This window comes from Opisthorchis viverrini (genome assembly GCF_000715545.1).
Source record: "Opisthorchis viverrini unplaced genomic scaffold opera_v5_14, whole genome shotgun sequence".
NCBI classification, from domain to species: domain Eukaryota; kingdom Metazoa; phylum Platyhelminthes; class Trematoda; order Opisthorchiida; family Opisthorchiidae; genus Opisthorchis; species Opisthorchis viverrini.
The window spans coordinates 293617-319303 of record NW_008751670.1 but is presented as its reverse complement, the minus strand read 5'-3'; the positions used below and the strand labels follow the sequence as shown (position 1 = coordinate 319303).

The window sequence follows — 25687 nt, the reverse complement described above, 5'->3', positions numbered from 1 at the left end:
TATATATATAGAATGTAGAGAGTGTGAACAGTAGACGCAAAAGTCTATACAGGAGAACATTAGAAACAGGAGGGAAATGTTCCATTCAAAGGCTTGCCATAAACAGTTTTCCAGTTAGATGAAATTATCTTCGAAGCACGCGGGAATGTTCGGCATGGGAACGCGCGAAAAGATCAGCAGATGAAGGAAGGCCAAACAATACATAATGCAAAAGCAGTTATTTGCATACCAATTTGGTTCTGACGCGAGACTTGTCCAGAACCCGGCTGAACCTTTTATGATGTTAGTGAATACACGCTCATTTGCAAACGAGAGATTCAGCTGGGCCCCAGGTGAGTCTCCCGAATAAACCAAATTAGGTTGCAAATGTGTATATTTGCAATTTGGTTTCAAGTAGAACATAAGGTTGACGGAAGCCCGGGGACTGCGCCTACCTGATGAGCATCAAAGTGGGCGAAACTGGTCGTGGGCTGTCGACGGACTTTCAGCAACTTTATGAGTAGTACATTACAAAGATATACATGTACCGTGATATCTCACATACTGTAGCGACTGAAACATGAGGCGGCCTGGTACAGCACATTCAGTCGCTTAGAAACATCATAGACGTGAGATCTAGCTGGGTTCCAGGTGAGTCTCTCCCTCAATGATTTTCAGCGCGCAGTTAGCGGTGAAAGTTCTCACCTTAGCCACGAGGTGTAAGGCATACACGGCCCGGTGTAAAAGCCACTGGCAAAAAAGAACACTCATCGCCACGTACCATGCAAAAACGCCGTAGGTAATGAACAGTGTAAAATGATGAGCAAACACAAATCACTGAATGTGAGCTTAGAAAGCTCAAATTCCTGCAGCAACCTTGGAGGAAAGCAGATTCCTCGAAATGAAGTTACCATCGGTTCGTGAACCAAAAATCGACATCACAATCGATGACACCTGAGGCTGAGATGGCTGAAAAGAACAATCGTTCACACCGTACCATTGCCCCTTCCCGCCCATCTGAGACTACGCTTACATCTTCACGGTTTTTCGGCGTTCTTGATCAGCGATTAGTTCAGGCTTCGCGAAGGATATCAAGGACAGTGTGCTGTAGATGATGGACCTGCCTTCCGATCTCTTTGCGACCCGATTGTGATGAGCAAGTCGGGCATCGTGTGCAATCCAGTGAGACCTCAGAACATTCATCAGACTCTCCGGTTGACCACAGTTTCCATTATAGATGATCATGTGATCACCATGGCTACGTTGGAACTCCCTAGCTCCTACCCTCAGCAGGATAAGCCGGAGCTGGGTACCTCGCTTTTCTTTAAAAAAAGTGCTCATTTTCTGCGAGCTTGCTTGACACAACTTGAACGGAGCATAATATACAAGAACTTTGTGAGGAAATATTATATACTGATCGGAAAGTTCTGTAGCAATCTAAGCGCTCAGCACAGTCGTTTACTACCGCAACAGTCAGGCTTCTCCAATTCGATCTTGGAGAATTTGTCTGATTACTTTAGTTCACAAACTCAACAGACTTAACTCGTGTTATTGTGCACTGGTATGCATATCATAGTATGGTTACGCGTCCCCTTTTTTTTACGCCAATCAGACTATCACTCAAAGGTCGATAATTTTTTGACCCCCTCTCACAAAACATATCAGTCAACATGAATCCAGGTGTAGTAAGGTATTACGGTCATCCTTACGTTGAAAAACTACTTCTTTTTACCATGGTTTCGACCGTTCCCACTGTTTCGACTGAATCTGTTTAGCTTCCTTGAAGCCGTGCTTTTGGTAGAGTAATGCATTTCCCTGTGAAGCACATACTAGTGAAAGGAAGAAGTCCTTCGCTGCGTAGTTACTTATTTGAAAATACCAACTGACCAGTCAAGGACTATTGGACAGGGAAGCAAAACTCTCATTTGCATCTTATTTACAAAAACTGGACATCCATCTTCTCCTGAACGCGTCTTCTTGAACTTTCCTGGATATTCATTGACTCCAATCATTCATCGCTCAAATCCAAGCAATGCCACAAAGCGACTCTACAACTTCCGCAACAGAACTCCTTTTTCAAGAGACGCAAAGCGAATTTACAAGAACAAAACATACTACTCGCACTAGAAAGTCCGATCAAATATGTTTCTAGACAATAGTCCAGACTATGTGGTCGCCACAACCGTGATCTTATCTCTTGATAACCGCTTATCTCTTTATTCGTATTACCGTCTTTTGAACAATTAGTGATCATTCACCTCCGATGAAATATCGACAAGTCTTGCGAATTTGGTTGATCCCTATTGGAAATCAGTGACACCGCCCATCACATGAGTTAAGGGTGATTACAACCTTGCGATATTCAGGGTAGGAAATGAATAGTAGCTTATATAGTGCGATGGGTGGTGTAGTTTTCTTGCACTTAGTTGGGAGCAGGGCCAGTTTTTCTCGGTGAAGTCAAATCTACGATGGATGCAGCAGGGATCGGTGACTCTCTCAATAATGCTTTATCAAACTACCGGGCTACGTACCTGAGATATTTTCTAAGCTTTAGCAAACCAAGATTGCACACTTGGAACTTTCAATAGCACGATTGGTTGAGCTACTCACTATCAACCTATCCTGCACTTTATCCGACGCACCACATTTGACGTCTCCTGGCGCGATCAGTTAACGTGATGTTTTTATTATATTAGAACAGACATTTTGTGGGAACCGACTGATTCAGACATTTCACCACAAGCCTGAGCTATTGGTTAGATCCTGGAGTTAAACATTATTTGGAAAAAGGATTGTATCTTACGTTGGACTGGTGTGTAAATAATTTGACCTCAAGCTGATTTTCATCGGTCTAGATTATCTACCCAGTCCGTTACGGAGTTCAAGATAGCTCACTTTTCAAGGCACGAACCTAGTGGCCGCAAGGTACGTGGTTCGAATCCAACTGCGACATCTCAACTGGGCGGCCTAACAGTAGCTCAGCCCTACTGCTTCTTCCGCGTGGTATGGTATCTGAGCACCTAAAAGGTGCTACAGTTAAATGAGTATTGTTATTATACCTAAATTATTAGCACTATGAGTTGCTATGCGTATTCCAAAGTTACTGACCAAACACATTTATGTCAAACCGCTAATTTCGGATGGAGTTTAGTCAGTTTTGAAATAACTCACTGATGAATTGGCAAGACGAAAGTGAATCACGCACGGGTCGATATTTATAACTGATAGATGACTAAGATTGAGTGAGGGTACAGCAAAGAGTTAAACCTAAACCTCAGTTTTGGATCCATTCCTTCCACTTTGTGGTCGATAGATGCCAGTATCCTTGTGAGAGTACGTGAGATCAACTTAGACCGTGTTAACTAAATGATCAGCTGAGGGTTTAATTCGATTATTTGGAATAGGTCACAAGTTCTATCCCACTCCATCGGAAATCCTAAGGGGTCATTCGATCATACCAAACGGCTGAAGTGGAGTTTCAACTGAATGTCGAACATGAAAATCGTGTTTAGTTCCCGGAATTTTTCCACCTGCGCAACCGTGCTTGGAGCCTATCGATCTTCACCCGTATGGTGATCACTAGGTCGGCCACTGCATGCATACCTGATGTTTCTGCGATCAATTTAAAGTACACCATGGAGTCTTACTCCGCGCGAACCGTTGGAAACATGACCGAAAAAGCACGGATTCCCCCAAGGTCATTGGATTTTAGTCTACCGTAGTGATGCTGGCGGTTTTCTTGTGGTCTGCGATCAATTTAAAGTACACCATGGAGTTTTACTCCGCGCGAACCGTTGGAAACATTACCGAAAAAGCACGGATTCCCCCAAAATATTTGGATTTTAGTGTACCGTAGTGATACTGGTGGTTTTCTTGTGGCGAATTCGCCTCTTGTCACGTACGGACATCTTATTATTGTCATATTTATCTCATGATCCTATCTCGTTCTGTCTCATCTGTCGTGAAGTGATCATTCTAGTTAGTAGTCTGAATAATAAACAAATCGTTTTGGGGTGAATGCCGTTCTCGCCGAAGTCTAAAGTGACCTGTTGAAGTTCCTGAACGAATGCTCGAGAAAAAGAGCTCCGTATAACATCGGAAAAAACAAGCACTTTGTCACATTTTTTCATAAAATTCGTCCAATAACTAGGACACGAGATCATCGGTGAACAGAGATCACTAGACAGCTCTGATTCAGATTAGCGTCCAATAATAACTGATTTATACCTAGTGAGCGGTGTGGAAACTATGGTATCTCCTAAGAGGATTCTGTGTGGCTGGAACTGTCGAAGAGATGAAAAAACATTTATCACGCTACTTTGTTGTTTGACGTGGTTAAATATTTCCTCTGTTCATGCAACTGAAAACAATGATTTATTGACAAAAACTGATCATCCATGTCTAGATTTGTGTAAAAAGGAGTTTTCTTTTAAGTAAAACGTCAGATTTATGGTCGGAGAATGCAAACCGAAAAAATCATTCCGATAATCTAAGCGGTCAAAAAAGCGGTAGAAGTTCTTTTGAAGTAGCTAGGAAATGGTCTACGGTGCCGTAACAGTGGTTAGCTCAAACCCATTCACTTCCATCGAAACGCGAGTGCTCTTCTGATAGTTCAACATAAAATAAGCTTTTACACAAGACTGGAATGGAAAATATGAAATTTTCTATTTTTCAATCAGTACGCCAAGACACAAACTTCTACCCTGAATAATTTTAAGCAGGATTATTAGAAGGCCTCAATTTGTCGTCATGTCATCCAGAGATTGACGGCTGTCTACAAAGCCTTGCTCACTCCTTTCCTATTAACGTGCTTTATTTGATTCTTACCACACATTTTTATAACACACTCTGTACTACACTCTCCGGCTCAGTGACGGTATGTGAGCACTGTTCGTACTGTGTGCTTATGTCTCTCTCTAGAGACATGGATGTTCATAATCAACATGGATCCAATTTTGACTGGATAGTACATTCATTTACCTTAATTCATTCTATCGATCATTCTTGACAAGGTCATGTAAATCAGCGTGGATTTTATTCGCACCCTAATATCAAATATAACAACCCAAAAGGCGAGTGACATATACTCTTGACAAAGTGACTGTTCCCCAAGGGCATTCGTTCTTTTGAGCGCAAAAGACAGGAGTGTACAATTGTACAATGAAAATGGGGAAAGATCATCGTGTCCATCTTCCGGGGTATCTTATTCAGCGGTGGATTTGTCACCCTACTTGGCACATACTCTATGGGCTACTACACAAGAATATGTGATAGCAAGTATTGCTGTAATATTACACTAAGTGGTATTTGGATGTGATCTGGATATACAGTCGATGAAATCATCCCGCAGAGCAACTCCGAGACTTACTTTCCCCCGCCCTTTGTTATTATACGGCGTTAGTCGGTCAGAAATTTTGGAAAAAATTCATCCATACTATTCAACGGTTATGTGATCTGGCCACGAATGTATCACTTAACTTATTCGTATCGTGACAGTTATGCTTACAATGAGGTAAAAAAAATCATCGAATTTTCATTGGTTCGCAACAAGTTAAATTTCATTGGTCGGTAGGTGTTTCCTCAGTGGTACAGCGCAGAACGAGTGTATCGAACAAAAAGGCAAAAAATATTTAATTTTAGATTACGCATGAGGTGAACATGTTCATGACTATTCTTATCTCGATAGTTATCCTATCCGCGTTTGTGTTGATACTGCTTTGTGCACATGTTATCAGGCATCCGCTTCAGATACACGACACCCAAACCTATTTGGAAAGAGAACATTCAGTAAATTTCTTTGACGTTTGTTTGTCACTGTGTAAAACTCGCAACAATGCTAGAATATCCTCAGATAGGGAACAGGTCTCTGCATGTGTGAGCGCTTCGAAGGTGGTAGAAAGTTTCCACGATTCTGAAAATTGGAATGCAAAGGGAGTTTCTTGTGATTCTGTTCGACTGGAGCCCGATACCCTCATAACGTACACCTATTCAGTCGCAGACTGTAACATAATTCAATGTATAACCGATGGTGTGAACTGGAATAAGAAGAATTCATCTCTCCAAAGAAGATGGAAAAGAAGGTTTCTAGACTCCAAGAACTCAGGAAGGTCTCGTCGGCATGAGCGAAGTTGCTATTTTTCGCATCGAGTCAACCAATACAGGCCACGATCCCAAAGAAGATGGAAAAGAAGGTTTCTAGAATCCAAGAACTCGGGAAGGTCTCGTCGGCATGAGAGAAGGTGCTATTTTTCGCATCAAGTCAACCAATACAGGCCACGATTAAGAGCCCGGAGAGACAGCGCGATCTGCAACATTCATCTAGGTACTTCTTCACCGATAGTTGCGCAAGAAAATTTGGACGAAACCTACCGGTAGGTTTGACCGTAGACCGTTAGACAAGCTTGACCTCTTTGAGCAAAACACAGACGTCAACTACACCTGACATTTTTTGTTCACAGCGTATGTCCTACTGTGAAGTGATGGTAAGTAGTAACTACAATATACTTTTTAGAAGCTTTAATGAAGCCGCAAACTTCGCAAGGGAGTCTTTTCCCGAAGCATCGTGTTCCTACTGTGAAGTGATGGTAAGTAGTAACTACAATATACTTTTTAGAAGCTTTAATGAAGCCGCAAACTTCGCAAGGGAGTCTTTTCCCGAACAGTGGCATCGTGTTTTAAATTTCAAATATATACTGTTTACTCGGAGCTCCAGCAACTGGTTTAATCTCGCTCCCTGATTATGCAGTTTTCCAGGGTCACTATCTGTAGAAGCTGCTCTTATGAAGAAGGATTTCGGTATCGTGCTTTTTGGTAGAATAGTGTCGTCAGCACTTCACTTGTGCGGCTCGTGTGGAGCTCGGTAGGACATCAAAGGGTGTCAGTCATGTCGCCACTCACTGTCTTATAAATGTGAACCTGAGAGCGCAGTAGAAGGTTGTTCAATGGTTCGATTTACTTTACGATTCGAATGTGATGTACATTGGACTGAGATTCCGTGACTGAAAAGAATTATACCACAGAACTTCAGTTGAGAAGACTTATTGGCGGGCCGTCTGGATGTGAAGCCAGAAATCTTTGAGTAGGATCAGTGCAACTTCAGGTAACATCGCCAATCGGTTGGGTCACTTAAATCAATTAACCAAGTTCTCAAAGACAACAAAGGAAACTGATGAGTATCACTTCCCTGCTTGTCTTGACATACAAACACCAGTCATGAAATACCTCTTGGTTATTGTCTAGAATTTACATAGCCATAACCCTCTCTTCGAGCAATTTCAAAATGTTTGTTGTCTTGATCAAGCTTGCTACATATAGTAGACTCTGAGGTAGTATGTGTGACTTCAAGCGGAATCGAATTTGGAAAGGAGGTAAGAGTGGTTGAAACAGTTGACAGCGGATACACGAGTATTGGCATAGACAGTAGAACTGTGGCAAATAGCAGGAGCAGCAATAAGAAACACTGGTCTGTTTCTAAGACGTACCCGTCCAGGTATAGTATGGGGACAAACAGTCAGTAACAGAGGAAAGTAGCATTCAGGGGGTTGTAGAGGACGATGATAACAGTTAATATCGCCCCCACACTTTGTGGGCATCGAAGGAGTGGGCCAATACATTTAAATGAACTTAGGATCGTGGAAAACTTACGAAGGTGGGGCGGAGAAGATCCGTGAGGATTGTCAGCGGGAAATAAACTGAGCATTCACGAATGAACGTGAAAAAGACAAGCAAACAGAAGGGATTACATAAAAGAGTGGTCAGCGGACGCTTGGCGTACCACCAAACATCACAACTGAAAGTGCTTGGGGTGTACGCAGACTGCCCTGCAGTCGAACGCAAAGAGACGGGTCAATTCGATTCATTAGCGGTAGCGATTTGCGGGACTTGTGAATCCCTTCCTTTTGAATAGTCCTACTCCTGTCATGATGCAGTTATTACACGAACGGCAAAAAGAGGAGAGATTTTGACTCGAGTTTCGCTCTTATTAGAGCTCATCAGCGGTCCATATGTTTGGCCGTGCCTGGGTTTCAATTCTGGATGGCAGACATTTGAAATCAGCGTGTTCCAACCACTCCGCCATAGTACGCTTGGCTCACCTGAGTTATCACATCTGAACTGGGGAACACCTTCACGACTGAGACAAATGGATGGTTCACCTGACTCCTCGTAGGACAAGACAGTGACTATCCTAATCGTGCCAACCGATCGACAAGCCGGGGTAGGAGAAGGACTGTTCGAACGAGAATGATGTGTGGAGTTAAGACACTGCACATAAGGTTGCTCGACAGCCTACTACTGGCTTCACCATTATTGATGCTCACTGGGTGACGAAGTCCCCTAGTTTAGTTCAACCTTATTTTGTGACGTGAATGTAAGGACACAGGTCAATCACACACAGAGCGGGAAAACCCCGGTCGCATCCTCGGCAAAACTACTTCGGACGCCTGTTGACTGAACTAACCCAGGTTGTTTGGTTCGTGGGCTGAAATTCCGTTCTGACTATTACCGCTCCAGGCAATACGAACTCTCCCTTATGGCAGCCTCATTTATAATGGTGACGGACGTAAACTGTAGGGATAAGACACATATACACCGCGGGAATGACTGGTGCCTTGTGTTCCGTTTGAACTCTCAATAGGTGGGGGGTCCATATTGCACAGAAAAGACAGTGTGTGCGAAACTACGGAAAAGATGGCTACTTAGAGTTCAGCAGTAGCATGCTTCAGTGAAAGGAAGAGCGCCTTCGATAGCGGAGTTGTTTATTGACTAACACGAACTAAACGGTTATGGGCTATCAAACATCTAAGTAAGAACTGCATTGGCGGAAAGCTTTTGAAAACCTCACCATCCTTGAGTGCTCTCCTGCGCTTTCTTGGGCGTTGTTTGACTCATGATTAGACACTACTCACTACCAATACTGGTGCTTATCTGTCATACAACCATTGAGAAGACTGTCATATCAACAAGTCCAAAGGCAGTGAGAGAACGTATGGACATAGTATACACAGTTATGGGCTGAAATGGAAACCAATCAAGAACAAGATGCGTACAACTGTGAACAGCACCAAGATAAACTCATCTGAAACAAGGCACCTCTAGTGGAATTGACTCAACGTCCTTTGTCAACCTCGCTCACGATGAGCTCGGTGTACAAGGACAGAAATACCTTATCTAGGTAGTCCGCTTGGATAGTGACAGCGGGCTGGTTGTTGAAGTGCTAGGTTGTGCTGCATGGTTTCTAACCACATACAAGGATAATCACACGCATCCTAATCAGGAAGACCCATGAAGGCACCACAACAGTCAGTTTAAGGGCAGTCACCTTCAGCTCGCGTTACGAAGTGATGGTCTACCCCTTGTGAGCCTTTCATAAGCAAGACTTCACGGTAGGAAATAGTAATTTCATTGGTAGACGGTGGTTGAATCTGCGAAGTTAATGCCTCAGCCATATTATATTTGGTGTTCTAATGATTCCGGGCTATCGCTTACGCACCAATTTATTGCGGACAATCCACTCCTCGGTAACCTGATTTTGACCATTTCAATCCCTCCAAGGAATCAGCACACTAAGTCGACTGTGACAACCGCTGTAATAATTCTACGAATACGCAGCTTAAGTAATTGAGCCGCGATTAAATGAAGGCCTCCCCCAGGAAGCTTGCAACACCCTCTTGAATTAAGAGCGAACCGCTGTGCTATGCGCAGTTAGTCCCGAGTAAAACGGTTTTAAAAGCAGACCGAACACAATCTATGTGTCAAGCGTGCACCGCTATATTGGAGTTAATACTCTCACGCTGCGTATCGGTCATCCGGAGTTCAAGTCCTGACAGCGAACTTCGAGTGAATCAAGAACGTGTCAGACTGTCGGAACGTCCCAATTCAGGTTCTCTCGCCTGGCACGTTGAACGCCCGGAATTCCAATCACCGTAAGGCCAAGGAGTTCTGGAAAGTGGAAATCTAGTTTAGTGTTTCCTCATCTGATGTAAGCTCACGAGTACGGTTACCTCAGGAAAAGAAGGGAAATTTATAGGTTAGAGTGATACGTAGGATACCATCCTGTCGTATGTGTCTATCGTTTGAACTCGGTCAATCCGTTACTCCGTTTGATATGTCATAAATAACTAACGACTTTATTACACTACTCATGAGGTCGCTGAAGAATCTTCGACAGCCCACGACCGGTTTCGCCCTTCTTGGGAGTCATCAGGTAGGCGCAGTCTCCGAGATTCCGTCAGCCTTATGTTCTGCTTGAAAACAAATTGTACGAAATTAGCGAATATACACTCATTTACAAGCAACTTTAGTTTTGCGAGTGACTCACCTGAACCCCAGCTGAATCTCTCGTTTGTGAGATTCTCAGACAACTGAATGTGCTGCACCAGGCCGCCTCATGTTTCAGTTGCTACGATATTGGAGATATCGCGATACATGTATATTTGTAATGTACTGCTAATAAGGTTGCTGAAAAGTCCGTATCAAAGACATAACCATTCTAATTGCAAAGTGCATTTGACAGCTCATCACTTAGCTTTCAATTTCAGATATGAGTATTTACAAAAATCTTTAATGGCCGCGTAACTTAGAGAAGCCGATTCACCACAATGTGCAGTTTCATCGGTGTCAAATCGTTGGAAGTGGCGGTCGGTATTTCTGTCAGTTTGATCAGTTAGACTCAACTGTGTTCGTTGGTGTACTTGGTTTGGTGCGAACATTGCCCTTAAGACCTGTCTCAAGACTGACTCCTCTTCCCGTCTTGCATTGATGATCTGTCAGCTCTGTAGACTCGCAAGATTTTGGCTTTTCCTGACACTAGTTCTGCCTGAAAATTGCAGCTCTCCGCGCATCCGTCTCTACAAAGCGGATAATGAACAAAAGCAACGATAAGTAGAGCTATTTGTCGTGTATGGATAAGTGAATTTGATGTAGCGCACGAGGACAAATGAGGTTCGAAAAATCTAGTTGCCTCTAGCGTGGTTAGCTTCCCGGGATGGGATCTACGTGATCCCCCAGTGCTTGGCTGGAAACACCGAACGACACGGAGGTTAACTGGTTTCAGTGACGTTCTTGCTGCCAGTTTGTGTCTAGATTGTCTGACTGGGTGTTGAAATTGTGGGCGACTCGTATGTTTTTGATAGACCGAACCTAAGCCCTCTTCTCTGCCCCATTTTTCGCTTTCCGTCATAAAATTCTATTCGAATAAGTTGACACGGCTGTACAGCAGCAAAGTACCAGTGTTCTCACATGGTGCTGCTGTTTACGAATGATTGACTATGATGATGATGATGATGATGATGATGATGATGATGATGATGATGATGATGATGATGATGATGATGATGATGGTGATATAAATATCTTCGTACATGGATCCAGCGGCAAAGGGCATAAATGGGGCAGGTTCGGTAACAGAGACGATAAAAATCTTTGCGGAGTGTGTAAGGAGTGTGCAAGGTAAGGTTGAAAAGTAACCACTTCTATGAAGAGATTGAATTTATTTTATCTTTTGGTTATGATGCAGAGAATTCTGTCCAAAACTTTTGGAACCATCTGCACAAGCGCATATATCCAGTGAGTGTTTGCTATCCTCCACCATCCTCTAGGTAGTATTTTGCTGTGAAGTGTGCCTGAAAGGGGCCTTTTTCCTCTTGACATATGGATATCTGTTCGAAAACGCATTGCATGATAAATCAACTCATTGCCATTGAAAGCGATTTTCAAGGATACCTGTTTTCAGTTTGTAGTTGTCAGGACGCGCCCAGACATGGAAAAAGTACATGTGCAGAGTGATGCATCCCCAGGTCATCATCGGTACGATGCGTTCGGAAAACAGGTGTGTTGGCGGAGCCCACCAAACGCCTCTTAGCAGCGGACGCGAAGATCTTCACGACCGGAACACGCCATTGGCTGTACAGAACGAATAAGTGAACGACCATATTTGGCCATTAAGTCATTATATTTATTAACGCAGAAGCTCCGCATGTTTTTGTCCTGACAATGCAGCCGTGTCCAGGGTTCTCTGTCTTCTCTTTATCGCGTAGACTGGCAGGCTCAGTGCAGGCGTAACCAATAGACGGCCACCCACGTTGCAACAGTAGGAAACTGCACTTGGTAATGCCGTTTAGACGTAGGGTGTAGTATTCACCTAAAGAAAGTAAAAGTTGTTTCATCTGCTTCCTTACATGCGGTTTCTGTGCGGTGGAAAAGAAAGTCACATCAGTCCTAATGTGGAGAATCAAACTCTGTCTTGCAGCGCCCTGTTTTTCTTGCTAAAAATACCCCATAGTCGAAGCTACACAGCTATATCTAATGGCTCAACATTAATTCAGTTTTCAGCCACGTTTCTGGTCTTTTTTAGCACTTTTAACATTTGGAGTTCAAAAGACCATGGACACTATGAGACATCGCCTTGGGTCAGTTTGACCGAAGCACAGGACAACGTGAGTTCAGTTAGTCGGGGTACTCTCTGGAGTAAGTTAACCACAAACTCTCATATGCATCTTGTTTACAAAAACTGAATATCCATCTTCTCCTTGAACGCGTCTTCCTGAACTTTCCTGGATATCCACTGACTGTTGCTCAAATCCAAACAAATGTTACAAAGCGACTCCACAAATTCCGTAACAGATCTCCCTTTTCAAGAGACGCTAAGCGAATTTACAAGAATAAAACATGGTACTCGCATGCCTCCCCCATCAGTAGTATCAGCGTTACACAGTTAAAGTTCAGCGGGTTGAAGTGTCGTCATTATGATGAGAAGAAAACTAGACCAACAACCGACTATGTATCATTAACCGAAACCGAATTGATCGAAACTGTCATGTTCATGGCACAGTTGGCGCGCTTGTGGAGGGATTTGGAATTGTGGTTGGCCACTGATGACTAAATGAAGTGTTATGAGGACAGACAATATATACTTGGACATGTGCTTCCATCGATCATCCAACACATCTCCTGATCTTTTTATCTCACCTTACTACATACTTGAAAAGTTTCTGGCTGCGCCATACGGATTCTTGGGATGACCGGATTTTGCAAGTGCCTGTTCCAGCTACACTGTATTGTGGCAACTGCTGTGCCTTGCTGAACGGTAGTGCAACTCTCTGTCGGTCCTTGGCCTCCTGCTCCGCCCACTATGGTATATCAGAAAGCACGGTAGCTTCAGAAAGCCCATTATGGAGAGTAGAGGAGAATGATTACAACTGTATTGATAGGGTAATCACAGAGTGTTCCACAAGGGCGTGCTAGAATCTCCGAAATTAGCGAAATACACTCACTCATTTGCAAACGAATTTGTTTTTGCTGGAGACTCACCTGGAACCCAGCTGACTCTGTCGTCTATGATGTTCCTAAGTGACTGGATGTGCTGCACCAGGACACCTCATGTTTCAGTCGCTACGATAGTAGAGATATCACGATACGTGTATATTCGTAATGTACTACTCATAAGGCTGTTGAATTTTCGTCGATAGCCCACGACCGGTTCCACCCTTCTTGGGGCTCATCAGGGACTCATCAGTCCCTGAGTTTCCGTCAACCTTATGTTCTGTTTGGAACTACATCGTAAGAGATAAGCGAAATACACTCGTTTGCAATCTAATTTGGTTTTGCGAGAGACTTACCTGGAACCCAGCCGAATCTCTCATTTGTGATGTTTCCAGGCCCCAAGATGAGCCCCAAGAAGGGCGAAATCATTCATGAGCTGTCGATGAATTCCCAGCAACCTTATGAGTAGTGCATTACGAAAATACTATTTATCCTTCATATAACCGTGATACCTGATACCGTGGGACTCTCTTTTGGAAAGCAACCATCCAGGCTCTCGGGGAGAACAAATAGTAAGCTCTTTAAACAAGGTCTTACTTGGCTTTTTCCCCAAACGACAAACTGGATGCTTAGTTTCTGGTAACACTTCCTGTTTGACAAATGAACACGACCAGCTTGGATGAGCCGGAAACCTTTGCATGTTTTGCATGCAATTGGACAATAGACAAGATTCCGGTCTTTTGTGACCGTGGACGATATGGTGAGAAGGGGTTTAGGTGGCTGTTTAAGTCCTTGTAATACTTCCTCTTCTGAATTATATTATGGCTCTCATAACCCGTGTACTACTAAGCTAAGTGAACATAATTTTCCATATCTCCCTCAAAAAAAGCAGCGTAGACAGATGTGCGACGAAATATGATACAAGTGGAGCGAATCTGTAAACATCCCCAGTCGAGCACGGCGTCTGATTCATATTTGGTCTCATTAATCGGGCAAGAAGGGAAAGTTTAGGAGTGAATGGATGACCAGCGTGCTCAACAATTACGCCGTCAACCAACGGGGTGGGGGGCGCAATTGGTTCAAAATTATTTTGGTTAGCTAGGGTTGTCTGACGTCATGCAAGCGGGTCATAGCATTCCCACAAAACATTGGTCTTGGTTCGAATTACATGACAAATAAATTACTAGTTGCTTGATTTACAGTCAACAAATTGATTGCCAATATGACTTCATCTCTACCCAGCTGCGAAGTCATATGGACCGACCCTGAAAACCCTCATAATCGCTCTCTCTTTCCGGATTCTCGTGGTACACGCATCATCTAGATCATGAAACGCTGACTGAGAGCACTCAGCTGTTGCGTAGGGTCTGGATTCTCCAAACACGGTCCATTATTAGCTGTATAGCAATGTGATCTGTCTGCCACCGACTTCACCATGTAACTAGGTACTACCATTAGGAACTTGCCACACTAGTTCATCTCAGTTCCTCTCTTCCATGGGTCAGAACGCCAACAAGGCGGGATTCTTCCATATTCGTGCCACTGGCAATTGTGAACGTGTAGCAAACGGCAGTTGGGTAGCTTGTGGTTACTCTGAACAAAGCAGGTTTGAACTGTTCTACTTCCGCGAAATGATACAATTCAGTGCGATAAAACCAGGCCTTCATCCGATATCTGACTTCAGTTCACCTCGCAATTACAGTGACAAGTCTGAGCCTTTCTGATCCGTACCTTTCTACATTTAAAGAAATCTGGTGGCTTTGCTCTTCTTGTTTGTGATGCTCCAGAGTTTAAGTTTCACTGCTCTCCACTGTTTTTCATCCATTAGGTGATGTGGAACAGAATGAGGTTTTAGAAAAGTGAACTGAAATTTCTCCTCTACATACGGAGTTTTGGAGTGGTCAGGTAACCGTTTCAGTTTTGTGGATATGAGAAGCGTTCCACCAACTTGAGACAGGGCAAATGGAAATATGATGAGGATTTTGTATGAATTCCTATTGAACACAACTGAAACAAAAGGAGAAAAAATCCCCGTCCCTCTGTTTACCAGACGGGTGATCAACCGACTGAAGTACTGGAGCTCCTGTCTCAGTCGAAGTTTAGGCACTTGAACGTGATCCAACACGCCCCTGATTTCTAGGTTTACAATCAGAGACTGTCAGCACCACAGTGAATTTTGGTACGCCCAGTCTGTTGAAGATGTTGCGTAATGCACGCTTCACCATAGATCCAATGTACCAAAGAAAACCCGAGATAGCGAAAATAGGACGAACGGCGATTTCACTCAACAAGAGCACAGAGCAATTAGTTTCTTTCCGTTCTTTTTTACTTGTTATTTGGGTGACCGAGCAGAATATAAGCAGCGACGGACTAAGCAAAAAGACGCTAACAGCGCACTAGGTGTTGATCATAAAAGGAATTTGACAGGAGAGACCAAAAACAGTTAGAACTGAGTTACGGGCCACAGACATACTGTGTAGGCAATTTGTCATACTGTAAAAGACGTGTGGTCTTGTTAAGAGTGATACAGGGAATTTCATTATCTATTATTTAGCTTGACTTCAAAATGAATTTCATAGTAAAACCACCACGGAACTTTGCGGCGTTTATAGTTGCCATGGTCACCAGCAGAAGAATAAAACAAGTTTCACACAGGTAGCAACTATTCTAACCAAATTTTGGGTTGAAAATGATGACACTAGTCAAGATAATATTTCCTGTGGAGATTGGTAACAAAATCGTATCTGGGTCTCTCTGCCGGTGAACTAATTGGGATGCATCATTCTTGTCCGTTTAGGTATCAAGGTTAAACAAAAATTGATTCTGCCAGTCATCTCCCCAAGGGCTCACGATGCAAACAATATTATCGCAGACTTGTGCATTCCAGAAAGTCACATTGTTCTCGAAAGTCTCGTAATTAAAGGTGAGTTTCTTTCAATCTCTCCCAATTGCCTCTACTTGGTACTCTGTTCTCCAAGATTTTGGACATTTACAAATCCACTGACCGATGAAAACTATCGGGATGAATCTCAAACAGTTGGGTACTTTTTGTGAGCACACAATGCACAGCTGATGTTTCATTCCAGTCAATAACTTTATTGACTGAACGATAAGGTTACCCTGCACGGATGGAACTTCAGCTGGAGCCACTTTTGTTTTTCTTTTGAAAGTTCTCTTACGAGTTAGCTTCTTTCCTTTAAGAAAAGGCTATTTTTTCCTTGTTTCCCCCGGGTGACCTTCTCAGAATGGAAAATAGTGAAAAAGATGAAGAAGGAAATAGAAGGGGGTTGAGAGGAACAAACAACAATTAAAAGAACCTCCTTAGATCGAGATCCTTACACGAGCGAGCAATTTTCTCATGTATTGCACTGATATTACAGTAAGTAGAATAGAAGGCTCCACTAAATGCCAGGTTCTATAGCTGGAACGCGTTTGATCCATACAATAGGTTCCAGCAAATCAATTCTCCAGCCGACGAAGTAGATATTGTGACAACTCCAGGGACCGTAGTAAGTTGACCTTAGTAAAAAACCGCCAAGCCTGTAGCTAACCTTCGTTTTATCAAGTCTTGCCGATCAGGTACCAGTAAGTTTTACTCAGAGCTTACCGACGCATTCACTAGCATCTCCTTGCTTTTAGAGGAAATCTGATAAATTAATAAGCAGACGTCGAAGTCATGTCGTTCAGATGAAAGTGTCAGGTGTACGACTGCAGATGCCAACTTGTCCTCATTTCGCAAAGCGTTTAGGTGCATAGTAGGTGTTAGTGACCTAGCTGGTACTGAGCACTGATCAGCAAACAAACAGGGCACAGTGTGAGTATAGTTGCGCCGGGAAACTAAATAAGGTGCGTTTTTGGCTCGTACTTGTTTTCAAATGACGATTTTGTCCAAAAACGTTGGCCATAACGATGGAACAGACCAACCTGGATAGAACTATACTGATACTTAACCCATCAATGCTATAAGAAACATGTGACTATTCACAGTGAATTGGTTACGTTGAAACAAGTCACAGTGTGGGTAATAAGGTGCGGATTCGTATAATCAATATAGTGCACAATCCCAGATACATTGGAGAGTGCTTTCGGCCCACATGTGACCAAATCCCCCTCAGTGGAAGTCAGGAAGACAACTTTATTTGGCAACTTTGGGTATTCACACCTATGGGCGATCACAATGCTTGCCTTATTTTGAGCGTCGTCACCGGTCCTACTTAAACAGTCAGTCTGGTTAGTTCTAATATAGCTCATTCCTTCAATTCAACTGGTCCACATTCACTTCGAGAACTTTACCAGAACAAGCTACTAGTTCCAGCCCGATATCTTCCCATAGACTGTCTCAAAGTGCGACCAGAAGTGCCAGTAGACTAGTACTCGTTATTTGGCGATGCTCTGTCTATCAAACTCCATGAAAGGTTCATAAAGGTTCCATCACCAGTCGATTAGATGCTATCAGTCTACTGTTGGAATGGTATTCCCGCCCTTTTGGCGTTCATTTTGAAGAGCATCTGATAGTTTCAATGTGACTGACCATTTAGAGACTGGGCTTCTTTTAATTTCTTAGGTCACTTTGTCATTCATGTCACGTTTTGGTATGTATCTGCAACACTTTGTTGGTTGATTGTACTCTTTATGTATCTTTACTGTACCACACCGTGGTCTGATTTCTCTTTCACTCATCTGTCTGCTGCGTCCTCAACTTCCTTCTCTTTTAAGTGTGGAGATACATACGTGCCAAGACCCCATTCTTGGTTCTGTCCAGTCCTTGATACAGTGCTCCATCATTTGCCTGCTTACATCTAACAGTCACTTGAATTTGGCTGGTAGGCTTCAGCTGACCACGTGGCTTTTCCTCCATTTCTTTGGATACTTTTGAACTTAAATACTCCGGAACCGTGATCTTGATAGTCTGGGCCAGTCAAAATGTTTAGTAAATAGTCCCATTCGAGACCAGAATACAGTGGTTGAAGGCGGTTCTCACAATATGCTTACCGGTGGAGTATCCTGCCGGAAAATTTCGACTGGACCTTATCTCTGCTGAATCCAGCCTGAGTCCATCCTGATAGCCATATGGAGAGTTGGGTGCATATCAATCATTCATTTTAGCAACAAGTTCGTGTCTTTGTGGTTTGGTCGATAGCTTTCTTCTAGTTTGTCCCTTCTAGTGTTTATTTTAACCTTGAATCCTGTATATAAAGCCGTTCGCCATCATCACTTCTAGTTTTAATGACAAATCTATCACATCCGAGAAAGACTTATCTGACTGCCAAGTGAAACAAAAACAGGCTGGTGAAACTACATGACTGCTGTTCATCTAGCCATTATAGTTAGAGGCAGCGAGTATTTTTTTTAAAACGGCGTTTGATCGCAAGCAGAAAATCAGGAAACAACCAGCCGAAATTGATCCGGTGGTGTCATCTCGGTTGTGGATGAAACCCTTCCAGGCGGACTGGCTAGGTCACCGAAGAGATAAGCAACCAAATGAGTGGATACAAACGAATGCGTTGGTCTCCCTGTGTGCGATATGGTCGGACGCTTAGCAGGCGACTGCAGAATGACCAGCTTCTGACCATTGTCCGAGATTGTCCCTAATTAGTGACCTCAATTCCACATTAACCTAACCTTTGTTTAATTGCAAAGCAGGGTGAACAACAGTCACGCGCAGTGTTATTTAATGGTACAGTTGGGTCATTTACCCGCTCCTTTGGAGGTTGGTGTTAGGATTTTTGTGGACACAAAGTGTATGTAAAGCTAACGCTTGTTTGTCTTTTCTGGACTATCCTCTTTCCTCAACAAGGGGACCCAGAGCAGCACGCCAACCTTTCCCAAGCACACCTAACAGGTCTTGAGAGTGTCTATATTCTCACGGGATGATGCCTATCGTTTGCTGTGCGACCTGAACGTCTGTTGATACGTCGAGCTTACTAAACGGAACTTTCTTGATCCATTCAGACATATGGCATCTCGGATAATTTTTTCCGATCTTACTTATCAGCGGTACGTTGACAATTTTGAAAATTGCGGGCGTGCAAAACATTTGAGCAGTCTCCGACGAGCTGACAATTGAAAAGTGAACAAATAATAACACATTAACCGCTCAGCTGCAACAATATTTCGGTGCCTAGCTGTCATGTCACCCGAAGGAGACATGGGGGCTGGGATACTAAAGTCGAGAGGCAGAGGTCGGGTTCAAACCATGGGCCTTCTGGTCAGTAAAGTCGCACTCCAACCACCGGACAATATCGCCCCCATAAAAAGTGAACCAGAACATGGGTGAATAGATTAACAAACGAAGTTGACCTTATGACTCGAAATTCGGTGAATACATTGGATAGACTGAATCCGCCACTAGCATCTGAAAGCACCGAGCACTTAATTTTGGAGTAAATCTGCGCAACCAGTTTATGATCGATCTCAATCTGCATGTCCGTCTCATCTATGAGAGGCAATATGGCACACCGAAGCAAACTACACTTAAAGTACTATTTTGAAGTTGATCAACTCGCTTAATTGGCCGTAGCCAAAGACTACTTTACCAGGCAGGACATTGAATAAATCTTGAGAAGTCTGTCGTTCTTTGAAACGTAACTCAAAACCCTTCCATCGGTGGACTTTGCGTACCTATCTAAATAATTTAGCTTGTTTATTAAGTTAAGTCGTCTGTGAGATTTCCAAAACCATCATTTCGCTTATTTTCAGGAACACTGTTGTCCGTCCTCATCAACTGACGTGCATAGTTATGACGTTCCGAGCGTTTCGTATTGATTTATAATCAGCGTTCCTCATACCCCTTTACACTTTAGGCACATATGGTCAGCTTCATGTGGGCAAGATGCTTGTAAAGCCCAGCGAAATCAGGAGAACTGAAAGGGAGTTTTGGCAACCCGTCTTCGTCAAATCGCTTTCAGGTAACTGGAAAGAGTTGTCCACATTCATTGCCATAAGGCTACGTAAAGGAGTTGTTTAGAAATTGGTACGACATCAGTGTCTGAGTTAGCCACGAGAGAGTAATGTATCACTTGGATGAGTGCCAGTTAACTCAGAAGAAAACAATCTGTTCCGCCTTCAGAGCAAATCATATCCCGTATTTAGAATCAAAAGTATCATATTTCACTTGGCAGCTTGTGGCGTAACACTCATCTTCGACTGTTTAACACAACTACTATGACGGTATTACAACTGCTGTTACTTAAGTATATAGTAGGATCCGGATATCTTCGTGTAACAATAGAAGGAAAGGAAATCTAAATGTACCGAGAAGTAGGGGATACGTCATTTGAAGGGCGGATTCACAATGTGCGGACCCAAAGCCCATCTACAAATTGGGATTGTAGAAACAGGAGCTCCTGTGGAGACCCGTTGAACTCATTCGCTCTGGGAACACTTGGATTGAATGTGCTACACAAAGGTTGACCTATACTTTAGTCGGGCCGACATTCAAGAAGTGGAAGTGTTTTTTCTCTCCGAAGGCATGCGCATGTTGCGTTTAATGAAAGCTCTTTGACAGTCCAATAACGGTTTACTTTTCTGGAGCTCATCGTAGAGGCACAGTTCCCCAATAAAGTGCGAATATACTGCCTGTTTCGGCATATGGCATCTTGTCTCTCGCTAGATCAACCATTAATTTCATTACCTGAATAGTGAATTTTCGCGGCGTCTTTCGGGTTTACTTCGGAGTCCACTTCAAATAAGTTTATCTTAGAGTTCCACTGTCTCTTAACTTCGTAAGTGATCCCACTGCGGCCAACTCACCTGTCCAAATTTCCTAATCTTTCGGGACGTTTTACAATGTTTTTTGTGATACTGTAATATAATGTCTTCAAGTGTCTTAGCAGTGGTTCACTGAATGGCAGAAGGTACGGAGAGGGGAAGCAGTCCATCATGATTCATAATTCATGATGGGATTCTCGTAGCTGACATAATAGACGAGAACATATCACGGGCTGCTCCATCTTTAGATTCTGGACCGTTTCCTCCCACGGTTGAAGAATTATCCGACCGTACCGATTCGCTTGAATATCAATGCATTACTACCGTCGTTCTATCAACTGACCACTTTTACAATATTTCAAGCAGCACAGTCAGCATCGAGATAATCGCAGATCCTTCTTAGAGATTACGATGGATTCCCCTGAAATTGTTCAGTGTACCTTTGGGCGTCACTTTAGTCTGAACTAAATGATCAAGGATGATGGTGAATCCCAGATTACCTGAGACGTTTACATTATTGGTACTTAGTGCAGCCTAAAGGTATGGATGTTCACTCACGGGCTTTTTGTAAACGCACAAAGGTTAAATGCTGAATAAATACAGTTTATGTTAGGAGAATGCGGCAGAATATGATATCGATACTGTTCCTGCTAGTTTAGACGGCCCATCTTTTTGGTGGTTTCTTGGATCTCGACATCTGATGGGACGAGTGGTGTTAAAATGTCATGGGTTAACAGATTTTGCCAAGAGAAATGAAAGCAAAGAACAAGCCATGCCCCCATCTATGTGGAAACGAGTCGTTGCGGATACAGCTTGATGGGTCTGTTGTACAGTGATTCTGCAGGGAACGTGAAATTCCCAATATAGAGTCCTCGATGCTGCCCGGTCTGATCTGGTTTACGGTTCACGAGACCCGATACGTATACGCAGATCCGTCCAATGTCAAAAACATATGGATGAAATGTGTTAAAATGCACCTATGAACGTACTATATTACCTAATACCAACCCACATACAGCAGTTCTACCTCCTATAAAAGTTACTGCCTTGGTCCTCAATAACTAATACCAACCCATAGTTTTATTGCTATTGGGAATACCCACATACAGCAGTTCTACCTTCTATAAAAGTTACTGCCTTGGTCCTCAATAGGCTAACTGAATCTGGATCGTCTAATGAGCAGAGCTTCTAAAGGATTACTTCCACAAGGAATGCAACTGCATAACAATTTAACGTGGATAGCTGGGAAGGTGGTCAATTTGATGATCAACTTCAAGGACCCGAGCAAAAATGTTACAGCCTGCAAGCTGGACGCAGAGTTCAACATTGGGATGTGCTCAAGAAGACTAAATTAAAATGACTTGTGTTGCGAACCGGCCTCGTCCGATAGCAGCCCCTCAAGAAAGAGCATCTGTGATGTAAAAAACAAGCGCTTCGCAACGACAGGTTAAGGTGTATGTAGACTGACAGAAATTTCCCGATGTAGTGACTGTTGTGTTTTGTGTCAGTCGAGACAAACAAGGGAGTTATAAGGATGAGGGTATCGTAGCCCGTCGTACAACAATATGGGTTAACACAAACATTCGTTCCAGATCATTGGCTTAACCTGATTGGCTGGTTTTCCAGCCGCACGTTTGGTGCGGTGTATCTTGTTTGATTGGTGTTGTGGAAATGTAGAGAGCAAGCATTCGAGCTTCATCAGGGAAGATTTACCTCAGAAACACTGTCAGCATGTTTTACTATAAAGCAAGTGCTGAGGAGTTTCGGGCTAAACTCGGCCCGAATATTGTTAGAAGGGGTGCCATTTGGTGCATAATATGGGAGCTTTTAAAGTCGTAGCACAACGTAGTGGAGTGAGATGTTATAATCTGACGTTTCGATTGCCATGGTAAACTTTTTTCAAGAATTTCTACAATCAGCTGAATACGAGTCAAGTGTAGCGTCATTTGGTCCGCTGTCATTTCTTCTGATTGGCGTGTTTTCGTGAAATCTGTGATGAGGGCGAGAGCGAACCGTCTGAATTGGACTTACTGCACACCTCAGTAGGCATGGTGGTCAGATATCAAGTAGGCATCTCAACAATAACGCATCACAGCCAGCCCAACAACGAGCTCATCCTGGTGAAAGCACACACAATCACGCGTGCATACACCCAGAGCTAACACACCCATACACGCTGGTTGCATCTGACTGCCAATCAGAAGACGGGATGGTGAACCCTGCCCTTGACGCTGCACTTGATTCGTATTCAGTAAACTGCAGAAATTCTTGAAAAATGTTGCTTAAGTCAACCGAGGCGTCGGATTATGACATCTTGTCCTACTACCCTGTTTTGACTAGAAGTTTCCGTGTGAAGCCGGTACTCCTAGTTTAGAGTCAACTTTAACACAGACCCTAATGAAAACCTGGTGTAACGGTGGATACTACTGATGAGGCATGCGAGTAGCGTTTTCTCGTAAATCCGCCCCGCGTCTCTTGAAAAGTGAGATCTATTAAGGAATTTGTGGAATCACTTTGTAGCATTTGCTTGTATTTGAGTAACAGTCAATGATATCCAGGAAAGTTCAGGAAGATGCATTCAAGGAGAAGATGGCTATTCAGTTTCGTAAACATATCCAGGAAGTTCAGGAAGATGCATTCAAGGAAAAGATGGCTATTCAGTTTCGTAAACAAGATGCATATGTGGGTTTTGCTCCGCTGTTCGATAGTCTGTGATTGTTCAGTTGGTGTTTTCTAATAAACAGCTCCTCAGCGAAGGCCTCCTTCCTTTCACTGTTAGTTCAAATAACGAACCTATTTGGAAGATATCTTGTGAATCGCGGCAGCAGGTGAGTATGGACAAGTGAAATGTCAGGACAGGAGTTAAATTCCTGCTAAATTATACTTTGGAGACAAATTAAGACCGAAAGTGTAGATATGCTTATACACATTAGTTGTCTCACACAAAACCCAATGCCTAAAATTTTATTGACACAATGAGTGAGTTGGTACTTTGTCCAAAACCACCTTAATCCTGTTTATTTAAACAGACTATTGTCTGTTGGGTAGAAAGATATGTTACTCAGTCCCCCATTGTTTTGGCGGCTGAGCGATGTGAACAGCCTAAAAATACAACTGACAGCAGTATGGCATCTGGCTCCACTCTATCGAATTGTACAATCGTTGTTTTTTTCATAGTGGGGTGGATGTACTGAGAACGGCAACAACTCGTGCAACTCAGTGTCGATCCGAATTGGGTTAAGGCACAAGAGTGGATGCGGTTTTCAATTGGTGCTCTAGACTGGTCAAAACCGTTTCACAGAAACTTGAACTGTTTTTATTTCAACTTGTGCGGGTGAAATTTCGACACCCTTATTCGTCAATTACAGGTTCAGTCACTGATGAACAAATCAAATTTTTCCTCCAAGATGCATGTCACTTGGCAGGGCTACAGTGTGCAAATCTATCCCGTGTTATCGCTGATTCCCTTGGAGAATCGTTGCCTAGTACGAATTTTCAACACTCGCCAGGTTACAAACCCTTAGTCGTGTACCAATACGCAGAGTTTGGCAACCTGAAACGATATCTTCGATCGATCTGCGATAGTTCGGCTTGTATGATCAACGAACCGGTGAGTTCCATGAGCAGTTTTAGTGTTTTTGATCGTTCACTGTTCGCCTGAAGGTTGTCATTCGCTAACGAGCGTCCGTCGAATGAAACAGATCCCAGCTCTCGAAACGTTGCGTTGGCAAATGTTAAACTGTCCATTCCGGGGCGAATGAGCGAAAGAATACATCAATATCCCAGCAACTATGTTCTAGAAGAATAAGTATTTACGGATCTCCTGTTTGATTATTTCATGTTTTGAATAGGGTATCTCGTGAAATTAGCGAAATACACTTATTTGCAAACAAATTTGGTTTCTCGAGAGACTCACCTGGAACTCAGCTGAATCTCTCGTTTGTCATGTTCTCGGGCCACGATATTCGAGGTATTGCGATACATGTATACATTTGTAATTCACTACTCATAAGGTTGCTGAAACTTGGTGGACAACCCACGACCGGTTTTGCCTCAGACACGGAGTTCTGTTTCTGGGTCTAAAACAAAGATTACATGAGAGAAAAAGGACGTTTCTTGCCGACAGCTCTGTCTGAATAGCTTTTATTGATTTCACATCAAAGAAATTTGAACGCATACTTTCGCATTAATCAAACGTACCAAATATAATAGAGCGGATAGACGGGAAAGACCCCGGGATAAGGTGAGAGCAGACAATATGCACTTGTCAGTTGTAAGTAGGATATATGATACACAGCTGAACAGGTTTCAGCAAGAACTAGCGATTGATTGTAGAAATCCTTGAAAAAGGTTGCCCACGGCAACCGATTACGATAACTTATTCCACTATGCAGTTATACACCACATTGCGCTCAATTTTGTTAACAATGTTCGGCCAGGAACTCCCAAACTAACGATTTCATTCCCTAAAATGACGGGAATAATAGTGTGAGTGGTGTATCCTTCTTTAGTCGTTCACTGCTAAAGTTACAGTACACTAGAAACGTTCAATAATACCAAACTCAAAAGAAGTAGTGGTACACTGATGCACTGGGTGGGCTGCTCGTACACAAATGTGCGCACACAACGTAGGCATTAGGGACTTTTGTACGCCCTTTTCTGCATCCGACAAACAACATCTGTAAAAGAATGTTCAGGTAAATTGTTAAAACAACCAAGTTTTGCCAAATGAATGACG

General features: G+C 43.1%; 1 protein-coding gene across 1 annotated transcript in view; it reads right to left on the bottom strand.

The window, feature by feature from the left end:
• Positions 1–24933, bottom strand: part of T265_01287 (hypothetical protein) — a gene marked incomplete at both ends in the record, with an annotated part of 48995 nt that extends 24062 nt beyond the window's left edge. Inside the window, 2 exons of the mRNA XM_009165293.1 lie at positions 19228–19295; positions 24866–24933. Of these exons, the coding sequence (XP_009163557.1) occupies positions 19228–19295; positions 24866–24933 (136 nt within the window). The remainder of the gene's footprint in view (positions 1–19227; positions 19296–24865) is intronic.
• Positions 24934–25687: the final 754 nt, after the last annotated feature.